The 27,082-nt window shown below is 43.3% G+C and overlaps 1 protein-coding gene across 1 annotated transcript in view; it reads left to right on the top strand.

The window, feature by feature from the left end:
• MAP4K4 (mitogen-activated protein kinase kinase kinase kinase 4) overlaps window positions 1–27,082 on the top strand; it is a 3,343,981-nt gene that overhangs the window by 277,697 nt on the left and 3,039,202 nt on the right. Inside the window, exons 3-4 of the mRNA XM_044071965.1 lie at window positions 11,660–11,716; window positions 19,175–19,188. Of these exons, the coding sequence (XP_043927900.1) occupies window positions 11,660–11,716; window positions 19,175–19,188 (71 nt within the window). The remainder of the gene's footprint in view (window positions 1–11,659; window positions 11,717–19,174; window positions 19,189–27,082) is intronic.

Raw genomic sequence — 27,082 nt, 5'->3', positions numbered from 1 at the left:
TTCTGCCCAAGGTGCTCTTGAAAGCAAGAGCAGACAGACCGAAGAGGATACGGATTGCTCCAGACTGGCCAAGACAGCACTGGTACCCACTCCTGAGGAGCCTAACACATACTCCTCCCTGGCCTCTACCTCTAATGCCTCTTCTGCTGACTCAGCACAGCTACAAAACTCTTCACAGTCAGCTGAAAACACTCAATCTAGCTGCATGGAAAATTCCTTAACACCACAACAGACCCTACTCCCCAAAGAGGTGCAGGATGTCATTCTGGAGGCCAGAAGGCCATCTACTAGAAAGATTTATTCCGCAAAATGGAAACTGTTTTGCTCTTGGAATGAGAAAAAAGGCCAGGACCCTAGAAAACTGAATTTGCCTCTGGTATTACAGTATCTAGCTGAGCTGCTGAACAGTGGACTTTCATTTTCCTCCATAAAAATCCATGCCTCAGCCATTTCTGCAGAATTCAACAGGGATCCACCGTTATTCTCTCACCGACTTTTAAGACAGTTCCTCAGAGGGGCTAAGAATATAAGACCACCAAGGAAACAACCTGTGCCAGCCTGGGATCTTCATTACATTCTAGAAAAATTAACATTGCCTCCTTTTGAACCAGCTGCCTCAACAGATTTGCAATATTTGTCCTGGAAAACAGCTTTCCTTCTGGCCATTACCTCAGCTCGTAGGGTTTCGGAACTACAAGCCCTCATGGCTGTGCAGCCCTTTCTCATCTTTCATCAGGACAGGGTTTCCCTTCGAACCAACCCGTCATTTATGCCTAAAGTGGTATCCAGGGTAGCTTTGAATCAAGCCATATACTTGCCTACCTTTTACCCCAATCCTCAAAACAAAGGGGAAAGGCTGCTACATTCCTTAGACATCCATAGACAGCTACGTTATTTGGACAGAACAAAGCCTTTCAGGAAATCAGAACAACTTTTTGTGTCCTATGCTATAGGAGCTCAAGGGAAGCCTGTTTCCAAACAGACAATTTCAAAATGGATAGGCCACTGCATACGATTTTGTTACTCCTATCATGGGAAATCTGTCCCTACAGGCATCAGACCCCACTCCACCAGGGCCACTGCTACCTCTACAGCCTTCCTCAGAGGAGTTCCTACCAAAGATATTTTGGAGGCAGCCACTTGGAGTTCTGTACATACCTTCACAAAACACTACCACCTGCCTTTATATTCCAAAACTAGAGCAGGCTTTGCCACTGCTGTGTTGCAGGGCATTCTGGCTCATCCCAGTTCCACCTAGTGCCTACCACCCTGTGCGTAGCTTTGGGATTCTACCCATATGTGATTACTGCAGCTGTATGCACGATGAACATAGTACAGTTTTGTACCTACCATAAATGTAGATGTTAGAGTGCTAATACAGCTGCAGTACAGGTTTCCCTCCCTCCTTCCCCTCTTGGTAAAGGACTAGTGGCTAACACCTCCTCATACAACCTAATTTGGGTTATCCTCCTATGGTGTATTTGCTTGCAGCTACTGTTTTTTGATTACATTGCATTGCTTGAATATATTTATATATATAATTTATGTATTGCCTTCTTTCTGGGGGCACCTGACATCTGGGGCAAGAAAGACTGAAGAATATGGTGTCGGCTGTGTCTTATATACCCCTGTCGCACTGACGTCAGGAAAGAAAGCGACAACAACTGACGCCAGACCTAGACTTTGGAATTTGGCCGACCGAGGACCCGCCTGACGGCAGAGAACCCCTATGTGATTACTGCAGCTGTATTAGCACTCTAACATCTACATTTATGGTAGGTACAAAACTGTACTTTTTAGTAGAAATTGGCCTTCCAAAAACTGGTCCTTTACTGCCGCGGACAGACCCCAAAGAGGCAGATACAGGCGTCCGAGGGGCAGAGGACAACCACAAGGATCGTACTGAGGCAGACAATGGCAAGCTCCTACACAAAGAGGTGGTGAGGACAACTCACAATCTTTCAGAAAGCAAACCCAATGACTTTCCCCTTTGCAGGCCAACCAGGTCTCAAATGGCAGCCCCCTTAGGAGGCCAACCAGGTCTCAAATGGCAGCCCCCTTAGGAGGAAAGCTGGCACTATTCTCAAAAAATTGGCATGTTGTCACAAAGGACAAATGGATCCTGGACATTATAAACAGAGGCTTCAAATTCCACTTTCATACCCTTCCAAAAATGAGAGGCATGCCAAAACTGCCACACAATCAAAGGGCAGAGGCACAAAAGCAAATTTCAGATCTTATAAACATGAAAGCTATTCAAGAGGTACCTACACACGAACAAGGTCAAGGTTTTTATTCCAGGCTATTTCTGGTGCCAAGGAAGGGAAAAGATTGGAGACCTATTTTGGATCTTTCCATCCTAAACACATTCCTACTCGTACCAAAATTCAAGATGCTCACTCTACAGCAACGTCTTCCCATGCTGGGCAAAGAGTCTTGGCTGGTAACATTGGACCTCAAGGAGGCATACCTGCATGTCCCAATCAGACAAAATCGCAGAAGATACCTCAGATTTCTTGCAGGTTCAACCCATTATCAATTCTCTGCATTGCCCTGTGGCTTATCTACTGCGCCCAGAGTATTCACGAAATGCCTGGCATCAGTAATTGCCTACTGCAGACTTCAAGGGATACAAATATACCCTTATTTGGATGACTGCCTGATCCAAGCGGACAGCAAGCACATTCTGCTGAAACATCTGGCTTATGTAATAATGTTATTAAACTCTCTGGGATACACAGTCAACAAAGAGAAATCAAGGCTAATACCCTCTTGAAATATAATTTTCCTGGGTGCCAGTTTGGACACAAACACCCAGATGGCCTACCTCACGCCAGGGAAGCAGGGGCAACTAATTCAATATTTCAAGACACTGGCAAATTGCACCAGGCTGACTGCAAGGAAAATCCTGCAGGCTCTGGGATTCTTGGCATCTTGCATCTTGCTAATCCCATGTGCAAAGCTGCATATGAGAAAACTACAATGGTACCTAAAAAACATATGGTCTCAACACAGCCACAGTTTGGAAACAATAATACCACTACTTCCATGTCTGCAAAAGGAATTTCTGTGGTGGGCTCAAGCATGTCAAGCAAACACAGGCCTTCCATTCAGCAAGCCTCAAGCAAATCAAGTCATCACAACAGACGCCTCGGACTACGCCTGGGGGGCGCACATGACAGACCGGTGCATTCAGGGCAAATGGTCCCAAAAAGAAAAGCACCTTCACATCAATCAAAAAGAAATGCTAGCAGTAATAAATGCTATTATAGCTTTCAAGGACCTTCTACAACCAGGTCAACTATTGATAAGAACGGATAACACCACAGTTATGTGGTACATAAACAAGCAGGGAGAAACACATTCCTATCCCTTATGCAGACTGGCCATATCACTTTGGAACATGGCCATGGACTTACAAATGGAACTACAAGCACAGTACTTGCCAGGCAAGGAAAACACGCTGGCAGACAACCTAAGCAGGAATATGACAGATCCACACGAATGGATGTTGCATCCAAAAGTTTTTACAGAAATAATCCAAAAATGGGGAGGGCCAGACATAGATCTCTTTGCCTCCCACAAAAATCATCAGTTGACAAAATTCTGCTTGAGCACCTTCCACCCAAAGGCATGGAGAGTGGACGCTCTCTCTTTCAGCTGGACATCAATGACAGTTTATGCCTTCCGCCTCTTCCTCTGCTGCCCAAAGTCCTATTGAAGACCAGAGCAGACAGACCAAAGATGATCCTCATTGTTCCGGACTGGCCAAGGCAACACTGGTACCCACTCCTGAGGAGCCTGACTCATTCCCCTCCATGGACCCTGCCTCTAATGCCTCTTCTTCTGACTCAGCACAGCTTCAAAACTCTTCACAGTCAGCTAAAAACACTCAGTCTAGCCGCATGGAAGATTCCTTAGCATCACAGCAGGCCCTACTCTCCAAGGAGGTGCAGGATGTCATTTTGAAGGCCAGAAGGCCATCAACTAGAAAAGCTTACTCCACAAAATGGAAACTTTTTGTGTCTGGAATGAGAAAAAGGGCCAGAACCCTGGAAAACTGAATTTACCTCAAATACTACAATATTTGGCTGAACTACTAAGCAGTGGACTTTCGTTCTCCTCCATCAAAATCCATGCCTCAGCCATTTCTGCAGAATACAACACTGATCCTCCTTTATTCTCTCACCCTCTTTTAAGACCGTTCCTCAGAGGGGCTAAGAATTTAAGACCTCCAAGGAAACGACCAATACCTGCTTGGGATCTAAATTTCATTCTGGAAAAACTGACTTTGCCTCCTTTTGAGCCAGCTGCTTCATCAGATTTGCAATATTTGTCCTGGAAAACAGCTTTCCTTCTGGCTATCACTTCAGCTCGTAGAGTTTCAGAACTACAGGCCCTCATGGCTGTCCAGCCTTTTATCATCTTCCATCAGGACAGAGTTTCATTACAAACCAACCCTTCCTTTATGCCTAAAGTGGTATCCAGGGTAGCTTTAAATCAGGCCATACATTTACCTACTTTTTATCCCAATCCTCAAAACAAAGGGGAGAGATTACTACATTCCTTGGACATCCACAGGCAACTGCGTTATTATTTGGACAGAACAAAGCCTTTCAGAAAATCAGAACAGCTCTTTGCGGCCTATGCAGTAGGAGCTCCAGGAAAGCCAATTTCCAAGCAGACAATCTCAAAATGGATAGCCCACTGCATACGCTTTTGCTATTCCTTTCATGGCAAAACTGTTCCTACAGGCATTAGAACTCACTCCACAAGGGCCACAGCCACCTCTGCAGCCTTCCTCAGAGGAGTTCCTACCAAGGATATCTTGGAAGCAGCCACTTGGAGTTCTGTGCATACCTTCTCCAAACAAACCCATCTGTTATGACTGCAGCTGTATTAGCACTCGAACATCTACATTTGTGGTAGGTACAAAACTGTACTTTTGTGTACACTTACCATAAATATAGATGTTCGAGTGTATTCACTGTTGCAGTCCTGGTTACCCTCCCTCCAGCCCCCTTTCTTCTTTTGGCTATACCTCTACTTTCCCTTACTATGCTCCAAAGCTTTTTAGTGTATTTGCTTTTTTTGTTGGCGGTATATCCTTGTATTTATAGATTTAATTGCTTCTCATTAGGGAGACACCTGACATCTGGGGCAAGAAAGACTGATGGCGTCGGCTGCATGTTTTATACCCCTGACGTCATGAAAGAAGGGACAGCAACTGACGCAGGACCCAAGACTTTGTTAATCAGGCCGACTGAGGGCTACTGCAAGCAGATAACCCAAATGTAATGACTGCAACAGTGAATACACTCGAATATCTACGTTTATGGTAAGCGTACGCAACTTTACTTTTCTGGCGCCCAGAAAAGAAAACTCTTGGCGCCCTTTCCTGGATCTGTCAATTCTCAACACCTTCCTGGTGGTACTAAAATTCAAAATACTTACACTCCAACAGCTGCTTCCTATGCTAGCCAAGGACTCCTGGCTGGTCATTATAAACTTAAAAGAAGCTTATCTGCACATACCTATAAGGGAATCTTGGAGGAAATATCTACGTTTCAGGGCAGGCTGTATGTACTATCAGTTCTCTGCACTTCCCTTTGGCTTATCTACTGCGTCCAGGGAATTCACATAGTGCCTGGCTCCAGTCATTGCATACTGCAGGCAGAGAAAGTTTCAAATTTACCCATACTTGGGATGATTGCCTGATTCAGGCGGGCAGTCAGGAACTGCTATTACAGCACCTGACATTTGTAAAGAGACTCCTAACTTCTCTGGGGTATACCATCAATGAAAATAAATCGCATGTGGTACCCAGCCAAAAAATTGTATTCCTGGGAGCAAGCTTGAACACAACTTCCCAGATGGCATTCCTTACTCCAGAAAAGCAGATTTATTTGACAAATTACTTCAAACTACTGGCCACCCAAACCCTACTATTATATAAAATACTGCAAGCCATAGGATTGATGGCCTCATGCTTTCTCCTAATTCCATATGCAAGACTGCATATGGGGAAACTTCAATAGTATTTAAAAAGTCTCTTGTGTCAGCATTCGCAGGACCTGGAAACATTGATTCCTATCATTCCTTGCCTAAGGACAGAGTTCTTTTGGTGGGCAGAGGCCTGCTACCACAACGAGGGACTCCCTTTCATTCAACCCCCTGCCACCCATACCCTGACAACAGACTATGCGTGGGGGGCTCACATGGCAGGCAAATGCATTCAAGGCAAATGGAGCCTATGACGAATGCACCTGCATATCAATCAAAAAGAAATGTTAGCTGTACAGAATGCCCTGACAGCCTTCAAATACCTTATCCTTCCAGGACAACTCTTGATAGACAGACAATACCACAGTTGTTTGGTACATAAACAAGCAGGGGAGAACTCGCTCCTACCCGCTGCAGGTTAGCCATGGCTCTGTGGAACACAGCCTTGAACAATCAAGTGCACCTGCAAACTCAAGTTCATGCCAGATGAAGAAAATTCACTGGCAGATGACTTTAGCAGAAATCTAATGGACCCACACGAGTGGAGACCGGAACCCAACACATTCAAGCTTCTAATCCACAGGTGGGGAACACCAGAGGTGGTCCTCTCTGCTTCCCCCCAGAACCATCAATTGAAAAAGTTTTGCACCAGAACTCCCTACAGCCAAGCATGGAAAGTGGATGCCCTGTCCTTTACATGGGAAAACCTCTCAGTCTATGCCTTCCCCCCCCTCCTCTCAAAAGTACTACTCAAGATCAAACAGGACAGGCCAAGGACAATCCTGATTATACCAGACTGGCCACACCAACACCGGTACCCACTTTTATGCAGTCTGACAGCAGTGCCACCCTAGCACCTTTGTCAGACCCCCTCTCTGCTGTCCCAGCAGGAGGGCCAGATTTTGCATACTCAGCTGCAAACCCTGAACCTAGCAAGCCTGGCTCATTCCCTAAATGCATCACCACCAACCCTCAGCAAACTGGTGCTGGATGTCATCCTTGAGGCCAGGAGGCCTAGTACTAAGAAATCCAATTCAGAAAAATCGAAAAGATACTGCTCTTGGTGCCAGTCCCATGGTAAGGACACAACTCTGCCCACCTTACTTCAAATCCTAGATTACCTAGCAGAGCTGCTCCACAAAGGACTTTCCTTCTCTTCAATTAAGATGTATGCCTCTGCCATCTCAGCTCATTACAATACTGAGCCATCCCTCTTTTCTCACCCTCTGGTCAAACCGTTCCTGAGAGGAGCTAACAATTTAAGACCCCCCGAGGAGAGCTCCCACTCCTGCCTGGGACCTTAACTTTGTATTACAGAAGCTCATGCTTCCCACTTTTTTTTGCCTGCTGCTACAGCAGAGTTAAAATTCCTCTCTTGGAAAACGGCCTTGCTTCTAGCCATCACTTCAGTAAGAAGAGTGTCTGAGTTGCAGGCCCTTATGGCTGTGGAACCCTTCATTATCTTCTATGTGGACAGGGTTTCCTTCAGGACTAACCCATCCTTTATGCCCAAGGTGGTATCCAGTGTGGTTTTAAACCAATCCATCCATTTACCCATCTTTTTTCCTAATCCTCAGAATAAAGGGGAAAGGATTTTGCATTCTTTGAACGTACATTGACAGCTTAGGTTCTACCTTGACAGGACTAAACCTTTCAGAAAATCTGACCAGCTGCTTGTAAGCTTTACTACAGGGGTAAGGGCAGAGGGCAGTCCCATTTCAAAGCAAACCGTCTCCACAAATGGATAGCACACTGCATCCATTTCTGCTACAAACACCATTGAAAAACCTACCCAACAGGGGATCAGAACCCATTCCACTAGGGCTACCTCAACCTCGGCAGCATTTCTCAGGAGAGTCCCTACCAGGGATATCCTGGAAGCTGCAACCTGGAGTTCTGTACACACCTTCACCAAACATTACCACTTAGCTATCTTTTCTAAATCCAGAGCTGGATTTACTACAGCAGTCTTACAAGGCCTCCTAGCCAGCCCTAATACCTCTCGACTGTCTCCACCCTTCCTCAGCTTTAGGAATCAACCCAAGTGTGATGACTGCAACAGTGAAAGATGAAAAACTTAGTACAGTTGTGTACACTTACCATAAATGTAGATGTTCGAGTGTATTCACTGTTGCAGTCCTGGTTACCCTCCCTCCAGCCCCCCTGACTTGTCTTTACTTCTTCCTATTCTCTTTTTTTGGCCATATTTAAGTGTACACAACTGTACCTTCTCCCATCCTTTGATTAAGAAATTCCTCAGAGGAGCTTCTAATATCAGACCTCCCAGAAGGCCACCCACTCCGGCCTGGGACCTGAATTATGTTTAGGCATAACTAACTTTATCACCCTTCAAACCTGCTGCTTCAGCAGAACTAAGATACCATTGAGCCCTTCATCATCTTCCATGCAGACAGGGTCTCCCTGAGGTCTAATCCCTCCTTTATGCCCAAGGGGGTATTTATTGTAACTTTCAACCAGGCCATACATCTACCCACCTTCTTTCCTATCCCTTAAAACAAGGGGAAGAGAATTCTGCACTCACTAGATGTGCACACACAGCTCAGATACTATCTGGACTGTACTAAACCCTTCAGGAAAACAGACCAACAACTTGTCAGCTTTGCCCCAGGGGCAGAGGGGAAGCCCATTTCCAAACAAACCATTTCCAAGTGGATACCACACACTGTATCCATTTCTTGTACGGATTGCTTGGGAACCCCCCCAGTCTATTTCAGCCTATTCCACTAGGGCAGCTTCCACTTCCACAGCATTCCTGAGAGGAGTTCCCACCACGAACATCCTGGCAACTGCCACCTGGACTTCTGTCCATACCTTTACCAAGCATTACCACCTATCTCTGTTTTCTAAGGCTAGGGCAGAGTTTGCCTCTGCAAGGCATACTGACCCCATTCCTAGGTCTTCTATTAATCCTACCACCCCCTCTCCTCAGCTTTGGGAATCCTTCCACAGGTGATGACTGTAACAGTGAAACATGAAGAACATAGTACAGTTGTGTACACGTACCATAAATGTGGATGTTTGAGTGTATTCACTGTTGCAGCCCTGGTTTCCCACCCTCCTTCCCCTTGTATCTTCTTTTTTAGGGAGACATAAATTTCTAATGGTGGCTTTTAGCCACCATGACCACTTTACCATATTTACTTGGGCCTCTGAATGGTTAGGGCAAGAAAAACTGATGTAATGGCATTGGCTGCCTTCCTTTATAGCACTGACGACCTGATGTCAGGCAGCAAGCGACAGCAACCGACGCAGAAAAATGTGGACTCTGGTATTCGGTGCGGCCATGGGCTACCACAGCAGGGATAACCCAGGGGTGATGACTGCAACAGTGAATACACTAACATCTACATTTATGGTAAGTGTATACAACTGTACTTTATATAGATACATCCACTATTTTTATATCTCTGGTTACAGGTAGAGAATTTAGTTTTACCGTTAGTGCTGACTGCAGTACGAGAAATGATATGTAGCGCACTGTAGTTTATGCCATTCATTTTATGTTGGTAAATCCAGTAGGAGGCTTAGAGAAAGGATCTGTGATCCCTTGTATTGTGCACAGAAGGGGATGGTGATTAGTGCTATTGCCAAACACGGGTTGGAAGAAGGCGATGGACATTGCTTTAAATTTTTAGTTCTAGACGTGGTGATGATACTGAAAGTAGTGAATTAGAATGGATTTTGAGACTTGGTTCCCGTACAGGCAAGGGGCTTAATCATCTTTCCTTGAAGCCTGTGTTAAAGAAACGATTTCAGTGTTTGTGGTGGTTTCATTATGATTGCTTAGCAATTAATATACTTCAAATTTTCATTGGTGGTTTTAAATTTTGTTAGATGGTTTTAGTATATTAGATGTATGCAGTAGATTGTTGTCTGATGAAGCGATCTAATCGTGAAAGTGCTGACAGTAAATTTATTTGTTACTTGTAGTTTGCTCTCTTGGCTGTGTTTCAGTGCTGAAGTGTTTTGATAATGTAATATATTTTTTATTTCTTTTCGGCACTGTCCATTGCAGCAAGGGAGTGTTTGGTATGTTTAAATTATCATGTAAATGCTTTATCTTTTATAAGAACAAACTAACTGAAGCAACAGAAAACAAAAGGAAACTACTGAAGCAAATAAAAAACTTGGTGTCCAGTGAATGACAGACCAGGAAAACTAACTTCATCAGATAACACACACACACACACACACGCACACACATAAAACAGTGTTTAAAAATTTGCCTAGAAAATCATGTGATCCAACACAACCAATCAAAGTAAGCCAAGGCCAACTAGTCCCACCCTCTATAACAAATGTTCGTTAAACCATACACAGTCTACAGACATATAAAAAATATAATCATATAATACATAACAAGGACATAAAATGTACATATGCTATGTTGCATAACACATTAATACCCAATATAAATCCTGCACTCAGTACGCAACAAATTATTATATGATCTGTGCATATACAACTTGATAAATGTAACTCCTATCTGAAATATGTATTAAAATTCTTCTGCAAGGAAAGAATTAGATCAAATAAGATAAAATGGGTGTAAAATTACCTCACATTACTTTAATTTGAGGGGACAGGCTATCGAGCATGCATCATTTCTTTCCTTGAAGAATGGTTGGCCTTGGTTTACTTTGCTTGGTCGTGTTAGGTCACATGATTTTCTAGGGTCTAGGCAACTTTTAAACACTGTATTTTTGTGTTTTTATCTGATGAAGTTTGAATAGTGTCAAACGAAAAGCGCTTCATTAAAAATCTTTGTTTTCCTGGTCTGTCGTTTATTGGACACCAAGTTTTTTTTTATTTGTTTCAGTACTTTATCTTTTATGCTTAGGGCAACCAATCCACCTAAGGGTGGCTCTGATGGTGGGAAAGTGTTGTGCTCTGTTTAATTACAGAAACGGCGTGTAGCATCTTGTGCTTACCACCTAAATTTCACTGTCTTTAGTTTCCATCTTTTTTTCACGTCATTGGACGTGTTTCTTGAATCCTTTCAGACCGTGTCATTGCCCACTTTTAAGTCTCTTCCACTGCTTTGGAAAGCTGTATGTTTCAAGATGTAATTAATAAGTTTAATTTTTTTTGACTAATAAATGCTGTCACATGTAGGTGCCTCTTTTTTGGTTTACATTTGTAGTTCAAGGAAACTAACAGCTACACTGTTTGAAATGTCTCAGTGGCACTTGCCATACCCGTTTGCACACCTAGCATACCTTTTTAAGTAACTCAAAACAGCTCATTTTTCAGCATGCTTGTTTTTTCCATATGAGAGGTCATTTATGCTTTATATAAATGTATGCATTTTGTGAGTTGTGGAATTTTCATGTGGAGATAATCTACACAATGTTCGCATGGGATTTTTGCTAGTTAAATCAGGCTAGACTGTGTGTGAGGTGTATTAATACGGATTTAAAGTACTTTGCAGCACAATAACTTTCAGTTAATTATGACGCCTCATTTACAGGTTGCTAAACATTTTCTGTTCAAAGAATAAAAGCTCTGCTTTTAAAGTCTTTCAGAGAAATGTGAGCATCAATAGCTTAAGTGTTGCCCATGAGTTCTTTTCATCTTTGATAAAGCTGTTTCTGTGTATGTACTGGCTTTGAAACTTATTTTTTTTGTCTTCTAGGGTCGTCATGTCAAAACGGGTCAGCTGGCAGCTATCAAAGTCATGGATGTGACAGAGGTAAAATACCAGCTTTTAAAAGTGTATATGACCTCTATTTCTGGGTTTTAATTTAAATGCGGCATGGTACTTGTAGTTTCATAGGTAAATACTAGGCCAAATTCCCTTGCAGGTTTTCTTAAGCTGTAGCCAGTTGGGCTGGTCCTGGAGAACATTTTTTAATACTCATTTTTTCCCTCGTAAAAGTAAGGGTAGAAAGTCTTGACTGTGTATGTGTGTGGAATGGTACTGGAGAATAGGTTTAATACCTTTCAGATGGAACTGTCTTCAAGTGGGTTGTGCCCACTTCCAGCACTGGATTCACTAATTTTGCTACTTTGATACTAGAAAGGGATGTATATCAAATGGTTATGGCACAGTCTCTTCTGAAATTCTTGTGGTGGTCTTTTTAGATGTGCTGATCAGCTTTCCTTGGTCCCAGTGCTCCTTATGGACATAAGGCCTGAATAGTAAATTGAACCTATGAATTTAAGTGGTGCTTATTCACATGCATTGAAACAGCTCTAACAAGTTTTGTGCTACTCAATGTCAAAAAGAATGAAAGTGTCAAAATGTTTAGTGCTGTTAGGCTTGATGTTGTAAGTAGTTGTATATGTGCTTGCAATTGATAGCATTTGTATTCACTACCATGAACAGACCCGATTGCTTCACTTTTGTTTTTGAGTGTTTTGGAAATTATGGAATTTGCTAATCTGTCTATTTTAACCTTAATTTGACTGTAGTTATAGATGGCAATATCTCTGTAATGCTTTCAGATTTCCTTGTAAAACTCCAAGGGCAAAATGCATGGACAGTTGGCCATAATACATATTGCATGACTAGGTAACCCCAGGGCAAGGAAGTGACATCCCAAATTTATGGATGCCAGTCTTCAGTTGTTAAAATTGTTTCTACTGTAATGTTAAGAGAAAAAAAAATGTTGTACTAGAACCGTAAAGATGTGAGTCTGACATTTGTTTGTTCTGCAGAACAAACTTTGTAGGTGCATGTTTGCCATGAACTGAATGTCACGTAACTGAGCACCAAAATTACTGAATGGGCTTAGTGTTGGTACTTGTTCGCGTACACCTTGTATATCTAACAGTTTGAATATTTCTATTGAGTTTTTCAGGAAATTCCATGATTACAGGCTGCATTTATGAGTTTTAATTTAAATAGCTGTAAACAGTTTTCATGTAAGTGATTTTGGGGTGGTGGTAGCATATTTCCAGTTATGGAAAATCTCACTTTTACTGGGAAATCTCTATATGCTGTAGATGGCGGGTTTAAATAAACTATTACATACTGGACAAACTTCCACCCCGACCCCTGCAGCCGCCATTAATAAACCTCCTGAGGAAGTGTCAAGACAGTTTTAACCGATTCTTTACTGAGACAATTGAAGCCCTAGCTAGCCAACTACCTCCCCACTCCCCTGGCCACTAGGGTACCACCCCTAGTAACCAGCTCTCCTTCAGATTCCAACCAGTTGCCACTTCACTTATCCATACCTTGATAAAAAATTAAAACCAACTACACTCTCTGCTGATCAACTCCCCTTCTGAGTATCTACAAAAAGCAGCTGATGCTTACCCTGTCTCGATACTAATCAATTGAACTATAGCAGAAGCCAAAATCCCCACCATCTGGAAAATATCCTGTGTAATCCCATTTCACAAAGGAGGTAGCTTTACTGAACTATCCAATTATAGGCCAATAGCTGTATTATCTCCACTTGCAAATATTATGGAAAAAATTTATTCATAGACAACTGCTGCACCACTTAATTCAGAATAATCTTGTGGCAGACTCCCAGCACGGCTTCCGACCTCACCGCAGCACTACTTCAGCCCTCCTAGCCTTCTCCAACACCATAAACCATAATCACAACAACAATAACATATATTCTGCCCTCATCTTGGATCTGTCCAAGGCATTTGATGTGGTTGATCACCAACTTCTAATCCACACCCTGAAAACATTCTGTCTAGATACTAAAGCCCTTCAGTGGTTCCAATCTTATCTGAATAGCAGACAGCAGGCTGTCCTTTGGCAAAACAAAATGTCTAACCTCCTGCCAAACTCCCTTGGTGTACCCCAGGGTTCTATACTAGGGGCCCTTCTGTTCTCCATCTTCATTAATGACCTTTATACTGTTATCCCAAAAGTCAGCTGTATCCAATACGCTGATGACTCCACCCTGATCTGCTCAGCCATATCTCCAACAGAGCTATGGTCAGCTACGCAGACCACCTTCAGTACAATAGAAAACTGGCTTTCTGGTTGTCGTCTGATCCTAAATCTCACAAAAACAAAAAGGTTTCTTTTCTCACCAACACATAGGTCTACTGCATTCACCTTTACCATAAAATCAAATAATGGCACAGTCATCTCCCCAGATTCTTCTACAAAACTACTAGGTGTAATCATAGATGGTCTTAAATTTGACCTGCATGTTAATCGGTCCATCAAGACAATCAATAAAAAACTAGGGTCACTTTACAGGATAAAAGCCTTCTTAACCCCTCCTGCTAGATTTGCCATAGCTCGCTCTCACCTACTTTCAACTCTAATGTACGCATCCATCTGCTTCAACCACATTGCCAGATTTGCCACTGGACTGCCTTATTAGGGCACATCACTGTATCAATCTAAACTAGCTTGCATGACTAGAATTACCCAGCTTGATCCAGTATAACCAACTGATTATGGCTTATAAAATCCTTTGTAATCCAAACAATACTCCTGCACTTAAATATTATCACCCCCTATAACAGTCCTAGTTCTCTTCGATCTTCTAACAGACTGCTAGTTCAGACTATCAAAACTAATAACTCAGCCGGTGACTCTCTCTTTGCCAACTCTGTAGGTAGATCCTGGAACTCTCTCCCAGCTGATATTCCTTTACTTACCACCCCGAGTCAATTTAAGACCAGACTCAAACAATATTTGACAGTAAACTGGCTATGTCAGTGTTTCATACCTGACTAACTCTCCTCTAGAATGAGTTAAAAACTGTAATTTAGCTTACTTGTGTTACTTAATCCTGATTTACACCTGGGATTATCTCTAACCTTGGAATTTGTATAATTAAGTATGTAACCACTGTAAATATTGTATCTGTAATCTTAACTGCTTACCTTGGAGCTTTTCTCCCCAGGCCTCTGCTGAAAATGGACATGTATCCAGTTGGACTATCCCGGTCAACAAATGTGAAATAAAATAAATAAATGTTTTACAGTCTGTGGTCTGAAAGGAATTTGTATTAGTAACGTTTACTTACCATTTAAGGTACTTGAAATGCCACTTTTGTGGTGCAGTATGTTTTTTATTTATTCATTCATTTATTTTTTTGTTTTATTGTAGTATAGTATATTTATAATCTAGGTGCATTCCTTATTTTTCTACTTCTTAAAAAGAGGAAACTAACATTTCTTGGAACCAAATTTGATGAATGTTAACTTGGTGTGTAATTATAACAGATGTAAATCTGCAACTGGTCTGCCTAGAGTTATGTGTTTTGTGAAATACTGCAAGCAGTTTTTTTTTGGCAAGTTCATTTCCTGTCTGCTGATAAAAGCCATATTTTTTTAAGTATTTGTTTTCTTTCAACCCCCAAGTAGTCATTTTAGGATTAAGGTACATCTGTGGTTGGGTGAAAGAAGTTCTGTTGTCTGTAATGCATGTCATATGTCTTCGTATTGCATGTCTTCAAACAGTGCTCCTGAAAAGTCAGGCTTAGTGTTAGCTGTGAGTGTGATAGAATTGGTTAGTTATTCTCACACACAGATTGCTTCCCACCCTCAACGTAATTGTGCTGTGAGTGGGCAATTCTGATATTTAACATGGGATCCTCTTCATTCTGTCAATACGATTTGATATAGGGGACCTTGAGGCACTGCTAGGATCCAAATCATCAGAGTGCTCCAGCTTTGAACCCCTTTATGAAATCTTCCTTCTCGTAATTCCTCTGCCCCCTTGGCTAGCTCTGATCTTGTTTGCCACCTTTGTGGAAGCAGTGCAGACTGGGCATCAGATAAGTGCTTTCCCTCAAAACTTGTATAAAAGCTACCTTTCCTTTTGGACGTCAATCCATTTTTTGGAATAATTGCTGTGGTAGTATTAGTAGGTAGACAGACTTCTTTCAGTGACAGGAATATTTTATGTACTTTTTCTTCAAGTTCATTGTTTTCCAGCTCCTAGTTTCTGTTGCTGTCTCTCCCTCCCCATTTAGAGTATATTCTATTCTTTTATATCATTACTGTTACATTTCTAATAGTTTGTATAGAGTTACTTGTTGACTTGTAGCGTTGGTAATCTTCTAGAAGATTGTATTATGAAGGGAGAATGGTCCAAGGTCTTTGGACGGAGAACAAGGCCAAAATTCACATTGATGTCTTTGAACTGAGGGCTGTCCTCCTCGTATTGAGGGAACTTCGAGACTGGCTTCCCATGTGAATTCCATCCAGATGGACAATGATGGTTGTCAGGTTATGTCAACAAATCGTGAAGAACCAGATCTTACCTCTTAAGTTCCATGGCTATGACAGTGAGGCAATGGTTGACTGCTTCTCAGAGTTTCCTGGTGCCAACACATTCTTGGGAAAGTAGATGGGCCCAATAGGAATCTCCTAGACCCTTGAGTGGCCCCTCAAGCCAGTGATTGCTGAATCAGTATTCAGACGGCGAGGCAAGCCATGCTGCAAACTTATTTGCTATGCAGGATTAAGCCAAATGTAGCAGTTTCTTTGTTATAATTCCTTTTCATGGACAGACACTCAGGGACACTGTGTTGCAGCATTGGCCAACTGGGCTACCTTATGCATATCATTCACATCCATTGACCCCAAGATTCCCAGAGAAAGCTTTACAGTGCAGGCCCACTGTCATCCTCATTGCCCTTTATTGGCCAGGACAGATGGTTTCCTCTCCTGAAGCCTCCCCTTGGCTCCTGGATCTGCTCCCAGATCTTGTATCGTACTCTTCTGTGGAGCCTCACCTGGACCTTTCCAACCTGAAACTAACTGCAAGGTTTCTCCCATTTTGTTTATCCCTTCCCGAAGTAGTAGTAGTTCACATCCTAAAAAACCCTGTTTTCCAGGAAGATATAGCAGTAAATGGAAGAGATTTGCAATGTGAGTCACCAGTCAGGATATTAACACATTTTTGGCCCCCTATTGCAGATGTTTTGTGTTTTTCTGACTTTTTTCAGGCAGGTTCTAGTTTCTCTAACTTAAACATTTAGTTAGTAGGAATTTCAACCTTCCATGTTGGATCTCGGGATCATTATTGATGTCCCATAAGTTTAGCAAGATCTTTCTCAAATGTCCTATTCTGCTTTGTCTCACAATCCAGTTCCACCATGAGATCTGAATTTCATTCTGGATGCCCCAATGAAACTTACATTTGAGCCTGCCACTACTCAAAAATAAAACTTTTATCTTGAAAGGTAATTTTCTTAGTAGCGGTCACATCTGCTTGAAGAGTTTCAGAGTTGCATGTTCTTTCTTATGTTTTTCCTTACCTTGTTTTTCAAAAGGATAGGATAACCTTGGAATTAATCCCTTCTTTGCTCCTGTAGTAGCTTCCGAATATAATTTGTCATAACTTATTCTTTTACCTGTATTTTTTTCCCCAGTTATCCAAATAAAGGGGAATATTTCTTGCATACCCTAACCATTCACAATTATGCTTTTACCTTTATAGAATTGCTCCTTTTCAGAAGGATGAGTAGATGTTTTATCTTTTGCACAGAGCACATTTGGCAATAAAGTGTCTAGAGTCACCTTTTTAAGATGGATGTTGAACTGCATTTACCATATCTGTGAACTTCACAATAAGCCTTTATCTGGCAGACCAAGAGCTCACTCCAGTAGAACAAATGCTACTTCCACTGCCTTTTTCAGAGTGCACTCCTTCACTAACATCTTTGAGGACACCACTTGGTCTTCCAAGCATACCTTTTCAAGCACTGTAAATTCGATTGCAATTCCAGAGCTAGTGCCTCTTTTGATGCCTCCATTCTTAAAGGGCTGCAATCATGGTTCCACATGGGGATGTGCATAGCTAAGGATTCTGACCCATAATGTCAGATCTGATGGAATAAGTAGGATGTGAAAGTTGTGTGCTTACTTTAATGACAGATCCTTTTATTCCAGTCTGTATGATAAGATAACCCTCCCTCCTCTTCCCCTTCCATCTTACAGGACCTGAAGGATCACCATGCTTAATTCCTGGATTCAAAGTAAGGTAAGTCATTCAGGCTGCTGTTATGCAGATGTCAAACTGAGCTAGCAAGGGAACAGAGGAATTATGGGAGGGAAGATTTCTTAAAGGGGCTCGAGGCTGGATCAGATCTGAGTGGTGGTTCGAGGACCCGTATGCCATATTGAATGGACTGGAATGAACTGTTCTCTTGGTACATAACTTTTTCTTTCCTGTTCTAAGACAAAATGCTGCAGTTGTCCTAACTGCACTAAAATGCTTGTGTCTGCGTATAAATGGTATACAGCACAGTTGGTGTTAGTCTGTCCCAATGTTTTTAATTTATTTCCTAGTACTGCATGTCTGTTGTGATATACGCTAAGGTTTCAGTATGTATTTGGCACATTTGCCTCACTCACCCAGAGCAAATGTATTTATTTCCTACTGGGAATAATGTTTGTTCTGCTGTCTTGCTCCCCTTCTATTCATGTTCTACATTTTTGTATTAAAAATGCATGGCTGCTGCTGTTGTATACTGCTAACACTGCCTCTGCACTCTAATCACTGTTTAAAAATGTTTTGATCATTTCTCTGGGTACCATGTGCTGCGGACATTACACATAGATGAATATTGGTGTCATGCCACCGATATAAAAAAAAAAAAATCAACACAATTGCCTGTGGTGTTTTCTGTCCATGATCTTTCTCGAATTGAGACAGCTCAGATATGTCCTGACATTTTTATCTAAACTGACATGGTCAGTGTATACACCATGTGTACAGGTCATGGATGGGCTAGTATTAACTTCTGTGGCAGACAGGAGAGATGGCTTGCTAAGTTTTCACATAGTCTTAATTGTTTGTCCTACCCCCCCCCCCCCTTATGAGTATAAGTGAATTATATTGACATTCATTGTTCCCACTGCTGCAGTAATGTATAGCTATTTGAGATTTATCCTGCCCAGGATGTAACAGATGGTCAAGTCTCCAAAAGTCTCTGGTTTCCTTCCACACATGCACCCAAGCTCCTCTGAACACAGGGAAAGAACAGCAGCCTGTGTGCCAGTTTCTACTTTCTTGCAGCCGTCAACAGAGCAACACTGGGCATCACAGGATCAACGGTTGGCTCCGTGGAGTCTTCCATTTCTGGCAGATAAATCCATTTTAGGGGAGACCTTCCATATATAAATTAGATTTTTTTTCTATTCTTTTACAGGAATTGGGGCAGGATATCTTTAAGAATACCAGTAGTTTACTGTGTTGATATTTTTACAGAAATGTCTTATCAGGTAAGTTATTTTTAGTAGCTGGGGCTAATTAGGTCTGTGGCACTTACTGAGATAAAAAAGTGTTGCTTTTCTGTTCAACTCTCCAAGCTTCCTTCATTCCATCAGAGCAAAAGCCATCCCGCTATGGCAAACATTCTCAATTACTCCCCCCCCCCCCCGCGCCCCCTTTTCACTTGCCAAAAAACTAGGAAGAAGGCTCTCCCTCTGCAAAGAAAATAGGCTCTCTTTTTAACAAAGGACCAATGGGTCTTAAAGATCATTTTTCAGGGATACAAATTCTCCTTCAACGAATTCCCAATTCTAAGAGTGTACCCAGACTCACCTCTAAATCAGTGGGCAGAGGCATTGAAACAAGTTCAAACTCTCATATGCCAAGGGGCAATAGAACCTGTCCCCTCAGATCAAACAAGCAAAGGCTTTCATTCCAGACTATTCCTGGTTCCCAGAAAAGAGGGCACTTGGTGCCCTATCCTGGATCTATCCATTCTGAACACCTTCCTGGTGGTCCCAAATTCAAAATGCTAACCTTACGGCAGCTGCTGCCTATGCTGACAAAAAAAATGCCTGGTTAGTAACCCTAGATCTAAAAGATGCCTAGCTCCCCATCCCCATAATGGAATCCTGCAGGAAATTCCTTCACTTCAGAGCAGGCTTACAACACTTTCAGTTCTCTGCGATACCCTTTGGCTTATCTACTGCTCCCAGGGTATTCACCAAATGCCTAGCCCTGGCCATAGCCTTCTGCAAGAAGAAAAATATACAAATTTACCCTTATCTGGATGACTGCTGCATTCAGGCAGACTGCAAAGAAAAGCTCCTCAAGGACCTCCTTTTTGTCAAAACCCCCCTAATCTCCTTAGGGTATACCATCAACGAGAAGAAATAAAGGCAAACACCATCTAGGAAGATCATTTTCTTGGGAGCACTGCTGGACACAGCATCCCAAATGGCCTTCCTCTCCCCAGAAAAGCAGAGCTTCCTGCGTCCCTACTTTTCCCAGCTGGCTTCCAGAAGTCACCTCAATGCAAGGACGTTCCTGCAAGCCTTGGGGACACACGGCATCTTGCATCCTTCCAATTCCTCTGGCCATGCTTCACATGAGAAGACCTCAGTGGTACTTGGTGTTAGCATGGCCAGCCTCTACGGACCTCTTTGGGCCCTTGCCCACAGCTGAGTTTCTCTGGTGGGCAAGGGCCTGTGCTCAGAACAAGGGTCTTTCCTTCACCCTTTGCCCAACCGGGCAGACCATTACCAGTGATACCTCAGACGCAGCTTGGGGCCCTCACCTAGAAGACAGGTGTACCCTAGGTTTTTGGGATGCACAGCACCTTCCCTTGCACATCAACCTGAAGGAAATGATGGCAGTACAAAAGTCTCTGACTTCCTTCAAACACCGTCTCAAGCCCGGGGTTCTCTTTATCATAACAGACAACACCCCAGTAATGTGGTATATCAACAGACAGGGAAGGACCCAATCTCACCCTCTGTGCAGGCTAGCCATGAGCCTATGGCTGAAAGCCACTTCTTTGGGACTACACCTGATAGCCCTGTACCTACCAGGGATCAACAGCACCCTGGCATACCACTTAATCAAACTTTCTGGACCCCCACGAATGGCAGCTCCACAGAAAAATCTTTTTACAGATCACTCAGGAGTGGGGGTACTCCAGAGATGGATCTCTTTGCTTCACACCTAAACCATCAGCTAAAAAAAATCTGTACCAGGGAGTATCACCACCTAGACCTTCCCCTGGAATACCCTCTTTCTGTATATAGTTCCTCTTCCACCTCTTATTCCAAAGGTACTGATCAAAATAAGGGAGGAGAGACCGAAAGCCATCCTCATTGCTCCAGATTGGCCCAGACAACATTGGTACCCCTTACTGCGCAGCCGAACCTTACAGCCTCCCAGGCAGCTTCCCCTGATCTCAGACCTCTTAACTTAGGTGGTGGGGGGATGCTGCACCCAGACTTGCAGACTTTCAAACTATCAGCATGGCCAATACCCTAAAGGCAAACAATGGGCCCCTGTTAAGCAAACGGGTCCTAGACATTTTCACAGAGGCCAGAAAGCCCAGTACCAGAAAATTTTATGCAGGAAAATGGAAAAAATTTGCTTCTGGAGCCAGTCCAGATGGGGCAATGCCTCAACCTCCCATCACTCATATCCTGGACTACCTAGTAGAGCTACTTAATAGTGGCCTGTCCTTCTCTATTAAAATCCACGCCTCAGACATCTCTGCTCATTTTGATACAGAACAGTCCCTGTTCTCCCATCCTTTAATTAAACAATTCCTCAGAGGTGCTTCTAATATCAGACCTTCCAGAAGGCCACGCACTCCAGACTGGGACCTGTATTATGTTTTGGAAAAACTTAATTTACCAACCTTCGAGCCTGCTGCTTCAACAGAACTAAGGTTCCTCTCCTGGAAGACTACATTTCTCCTAGCTATCACCTCAGCCAGAAGTGTTTCAGAACTTGAGGCAGTGATGGCCATAGACCCCTTCATCATCATCCCTCTGAAGACTAATCCCTCCTTCATGCCCAAGGTGTTATCTAATGCAACTCTTAATCAAGCCATACATCTACCCACCTTTTTTCCTAACCCTCAAAACAAGGGGGAGAGAATTCGGCACTCGCTAGATGTGCACACACAACTCCGATACTATCTGGACCATAGCAAACCCTTCTGGAAAACGGACAAACTACTTGTCAGCTTTGCCCCAGGGGCAGAGGGGGAAGCCCATTTCCAAACAAACCATTTCCAAGTGGATATCACACTGCATCCATTTCTGCTACAGATTGCATGGAACCCCCCCCCCCCCAAGTCTATTAGAACCCATTCCACTAGTGCAGCCTCTACTTCCACAGCATTCCTCAGAGGAGTTCCCACCAGGGACGTCCTGGAAGCTGCCACCTGGACTTCTGTCCATACCTTTACCAAGCATTACCACCTACCTCTATTTTCTAAGGCTAGGGCAGGGTTTGCCTCTGCAGATGTTCATAGTGTTACACTGCTGCAGTCGTCACACTTGGGTTATCCTGCCGTTAGGCGGTCCCGCAGTTGACCAGAGTTCCAAAGTCTTGGTCCGGCGTCGGTTGCTGTCACTTCTTCCCTGACGTCAGTGCGCCTGGGGTATACAAGAGGCATCCAACGCCATTTTCTTCAGTCTTTCTTGCCGTGCAGTGCCTGAAGCAGAAGCAGTTCGCAAGTGCCGGTCGACCGACTCCTGAGATTTTCAAATCGAATTTCAGACCGAAGTCTTCAGTAAAGCTAAGTACCCCGTTGGGGAACCTTTTCTTGCCTCAGTCCGATGTCAGAAAAAGTTAACAATTGCATTTCTTCTGGGAAGCAAATACCTCATAAGGACTTTCATTCTTATTGTATTCCTTGCCTAGGCCCAGACCACGACGTCACAGGTTGTCGGTTTTGTGCTAGGTTTAACAAACGAACTATAAAACGTCGGTTTGATTTCACCCGACATTATTTTGGTAGGAAATTTAATTATACTGTACTGTCGGAGCAAAAGACGACCCGGAATGCACAAAAAACGCAAAGATAACGACAGGCAACCGAGACCCAAACCAGACTCCGAGGCCTCTGCTAGGCCAGTCGCCGGTTCTCCGGTTTTCAGTGAGGCGCCTACGCAGCCCCTGACTACCGCTGATTCAGAACCTCAGGCGGCATCCAATTCTCAAGAGTAGATTGCCAGGCCTCAACAACCTTTATCTTTAGGCCCTTCTGACTCCATGGCTGAAGGAGATTCCGGTGCAGTTGAAACGCCTTCAGTTGCAGAAGGTGTCTTCAGACCGACTACACTCACTATTAAATCCTATGCAAAGCTGAAAACTCCTTTAAAAGCAAAGAAGACTTCACAGCAGTCTCCAGTACAAGGCCCCATGCCTAAGAAACAGATGCTTAAGATGGCTGAAGACTTAATTACCCTAATCGGGGGTTCCCATCCCCCTCCTGATAAAAGGCCTAAACAGGAGGAGGACTACGCTTCCTCTGACCAAATTTCAATTTCCTCAGATTCTTCTGAGGAACAGGAATATTCCTTTCCCCCTTATGAAGACTCTGATGCTGAAGAGTCTATTCCTTCAGCATCTCCCCCAGAAGACTACTCTTTTGGGGAAAATTTACGTACCATGAGGGAACATTTCCACTGGGAAGGCCAGGATTACTCATTCTAAGAAAAGGCTCCGAGAGTTCCTTTTACAACCCCAGCACAGACCACTTGCTATTCCACCAGTGTTAGACATTGTAGATGATGTTTATTCAGAATCTAGCCATAACCCAGGTTCACTACCTCCTGCACCAGCCAAACCAGACAGATATTACAGAGTCCCTGACTCTCACAAATTCCTATATAAAAGCCCTGTTGCTGACCCATAAACCATTTCTCAGGGTCCCAAAGGGGTTAAGGCCTCTATTGCTAAAAATCCTGTACCCTCTGAAAGGGTTCTAGAGCACTAGACAGATGGGGAAAGAAAATGTATACCTCAGCTACTCTAGCTATGGGGGCCTTAAATTGCCAGTTTCATATGCTGAAATATCAACAATATTTGATGTCTCAGTTAAAACAAAAAATGATCACACACACAGAGCAGCCTGATTACAAGGAAATGCAAGATTTGTTGCATGCAGCTGAACAGGTGGGAAAACATACTTTGCAATGTGGATTTGATTCATTGGAAGCTTCTTGTAGAGCAGCAGTGACAGGGTCTGTCATACGTAGGCATGCTTGCTTAAAAGAACAAACATTACCTGGTTATGTAAAAGCAAAGTTATTGGATGCACCTTTACAGCAGGATGTTTTATTTGGTGTAAAAGCAGAAGAGGTTTTAAAGAAAATGGAGGATAAGGCAAAATCTATGCAGACGGTCAAGGATTTTTTACAGGTTCAACCCCCTCATTTCAGCAGAAATTGGCCAACCAAAAACTGGTCCTTTCCAGCTTCTGACAGATCACAAAGGGGCAAATACAGACGCCCAAGGGGCAGAGGTCAGTCACAAGGCTCTTACAAGCCTCGACAATGGGGTGCCACAACCCAGAAAGGAGGAGAAGACAGGTCTCAAACTACCAGAAGACAAACACAATGACTTACCCCTCAGACTGCTAAGCAAATCCCTCTTGGCAGCTCCCTTGGGAGGAAAGCTAACACTTTTTGCAGACAGCTGGCGCATCATCACAAAAGACAAATGGGTCCTAAATATTGTATCTCAAGGATACAGATTCCACTTTCACACTTTACCAAGGATAAAAGGAATGCCAAACCTGCCACCAAATCAATGGGCAGAGGCTCAAAAACAAATTACAGCTCTCATGGACATGAGAGCCATTCAACAGGTTCCTACACAGGAGCAGGGACAAGGATTTTACTCAAGACTCTTTCTAGTTCCCCGAAAGGACAAAGCTTGGAGACCCATTCTGGACCTCTCAGTTCTAAACACATATCTCGAAGTACCCAAATTCAAGATGCTTACACTACAGCAACTTCTTCCCATGCTGGGCAAGAAGGCTTGGCTAGTAACGTTGGACCTCAAGGAGGCATACCTGCATGTCCCTATCAGACAAAATTGCAGAAGATACCTCCGATTTATAGCAGGTTCAACCCATTACCAATTCTCTGCACTGCCCTTTGGCTTATCTACTGCGCCCAGGGTCTTCACAAAATGCCTGGCACCAGTAATTGCATACTGCAGACAGAGGAATTCAAATATATCCATACCTGGATGACTGCCTTATTCAAGCAGAAAGCAAGGACATTCTTTTAAAGCATCTGGCATTTGTCAAAAACTTATTAAGTTGCCTAGGGTACACAGTAAACGAAAAGAAGTCAAAACTAGTGCCCTCACAAGACATAATATTCCTGGGTGCCAGCTTAAATACAACGGCCCAGATGGCTTATCTCACGCCAGACAAGCAAGGACAACTGACTCAATACTACAAAATGATGGCGACAAAGACCCAACTCCCTGCAAGAAAAATTCTGCAGGCCTTGGGATTCATGGCATCTTGCATACTACTAATACCATATGCAAAACTGCATATGAGGAAATTACAATGGTACCTAAAAAGCGTATGGACTCAACACAGCCACAGCTTGGAAACAATAATACCACTAATTCCCTGCCTTCAACAGGAGTTTCTATGGTGGGCTCAGGCATGTCTCCTCAACAAGGGTCAGCCTTTTACCTTACCCACAGCCAGGCAAACTATAACAACGGAGGCATCGGATTATGCCTGGGGAGCACACATGGCAGGACAGTGTATTCAGGGCAAATGGTCTGCAGATCAAAGGCATCTACATATCAATCAAAAAGAGATGCTAGCTGTACAAAATGCCCTAACAGCTTTCAAGGACCTCCTACATCCAGGACAACTACTAATCAAGACGGACAACACCACAGTGATGTACATAAACGAGCAAGGGGGCACACATTCCTACCCCCTATGCAGACAAGCAATGACCTTGTGGAACACAGCACTGACCTACCAAGTTCAACTACAAGCACAATTCCTGCCAGGAAAGAAAAACGCATTGGCAGACGATCTAAGCAGAAACATCATAGATTCCTCACGAGTGGAAACTAGATCCACAAGTATTCGCAATGATAACTCAAAAATGGGGGAGCCCAGACATAGATCTGTTTGCCTCCCCCCCCCCAAAACTGCCAACTACGGAAATTTTGCACAAGGACATGCCACACACTAGCTTGGAAAGTGGGCGCCGTCTCATTCAGTTGGAAAACATTAACAGTGTATGCCTTTCCTCCACTGCCTCTTCTGGCAAAGGTGCTGCTGAAAGCCAGATTAGAGAGGCCACAAGTGATACTCATTGCTCCAGACTGGCGATGCCAACACTGGTATCCAATACTAAGGAACATGGCTCAAGGCCCACCATGGATTTCACCTCAAATTCCTCACCTGCTCACTCAGCAAAACAATCAGATTCTACACAGCCAGCTCAAGACTTTAAATCTGGCTGCATGGCAAATTACCTAAACAACCAGTCAACACTTCTCTCTAAAGCTGTTATGGATGTCATTCTGGAGGCCAGGAGGCCCAGCACCAGGAAAGCCTATTCAGACAAATGGAAAAGATTCTGCGCCTGGAACCAGGCTAAAGGCCAGAATCCCCTTGTCCCAAATATTCCTCAGATTCTACAATATTTAACTGAGATGTTGCACAAAGGACTTTCTTTTTCATCTATTAAGATCCACGCCTCCGCTATTTCAGCACAATACAACATGGATCCTCCTATATTTTCACATCCATTACTAAGACAGTACCTCAGAGGGGCTAAGAACATAAGACCGCCCTGGAGAGTACCAACACCAACTTGGGATCTCAACTTTGTTTTGGAAAAACTTACACTACCGCCTTTTGAACCAGCTTTTACAGCTGATTTACAGTTTCCATCATGGAAAACTGCCCTGCTGCTAGCAATAACTTCAACACGAAGAGTCTCAGAGCTACAGGCCCTAATGGCAGTGGAGCCTTTCATCATTTTTCATCAAGACAGAGTCGCTTTAAGAACTAACCCTTCCTTTATGGCAAAGTTGGTATCCAGTGTGGCCCTAAGCCAAACCATTCATTTGCCCACCTTTTATCCAAACCCCCAGAACAAAGGGGAAAGGCTCCCACACTCTTTGGACATTCACAGGCAATTCCGTTATTACTTGGATAAAACTAAGGCTTTCAGAAAATCTGACCAGCTCTTTGTATCCTATGCTGCAGGATCACAAGGAAAGGCCATCTCAAAACAGACCATTTCAAAATGGGTAGGACATTGTATCCGTTTCTGCTACACACACCATGGGAAACCTGTACCTGGTAACATTAGGCCCCATTCCACCAGGGCTACAGCAACATCAACAGCCTTCCTA

This window comes from Protopterus annectens, chromosome 5.part0, assembly GCF_019279795.1.
Source record: "Protopterus annectens isolate FY-2018-M chromosome 5.part0, PAN1.0, whole genome shotgun sequence".
NCBI lineage: Eukaryota > Metazoa > Chordata > Ceratodontiformes > Protopteridae > Protopterus > Protopterus annectens.
Note: the sequence above shows the minus strand (reverse complement) of the source record. Positions and strands in the feature narration are given on the sequence as shown.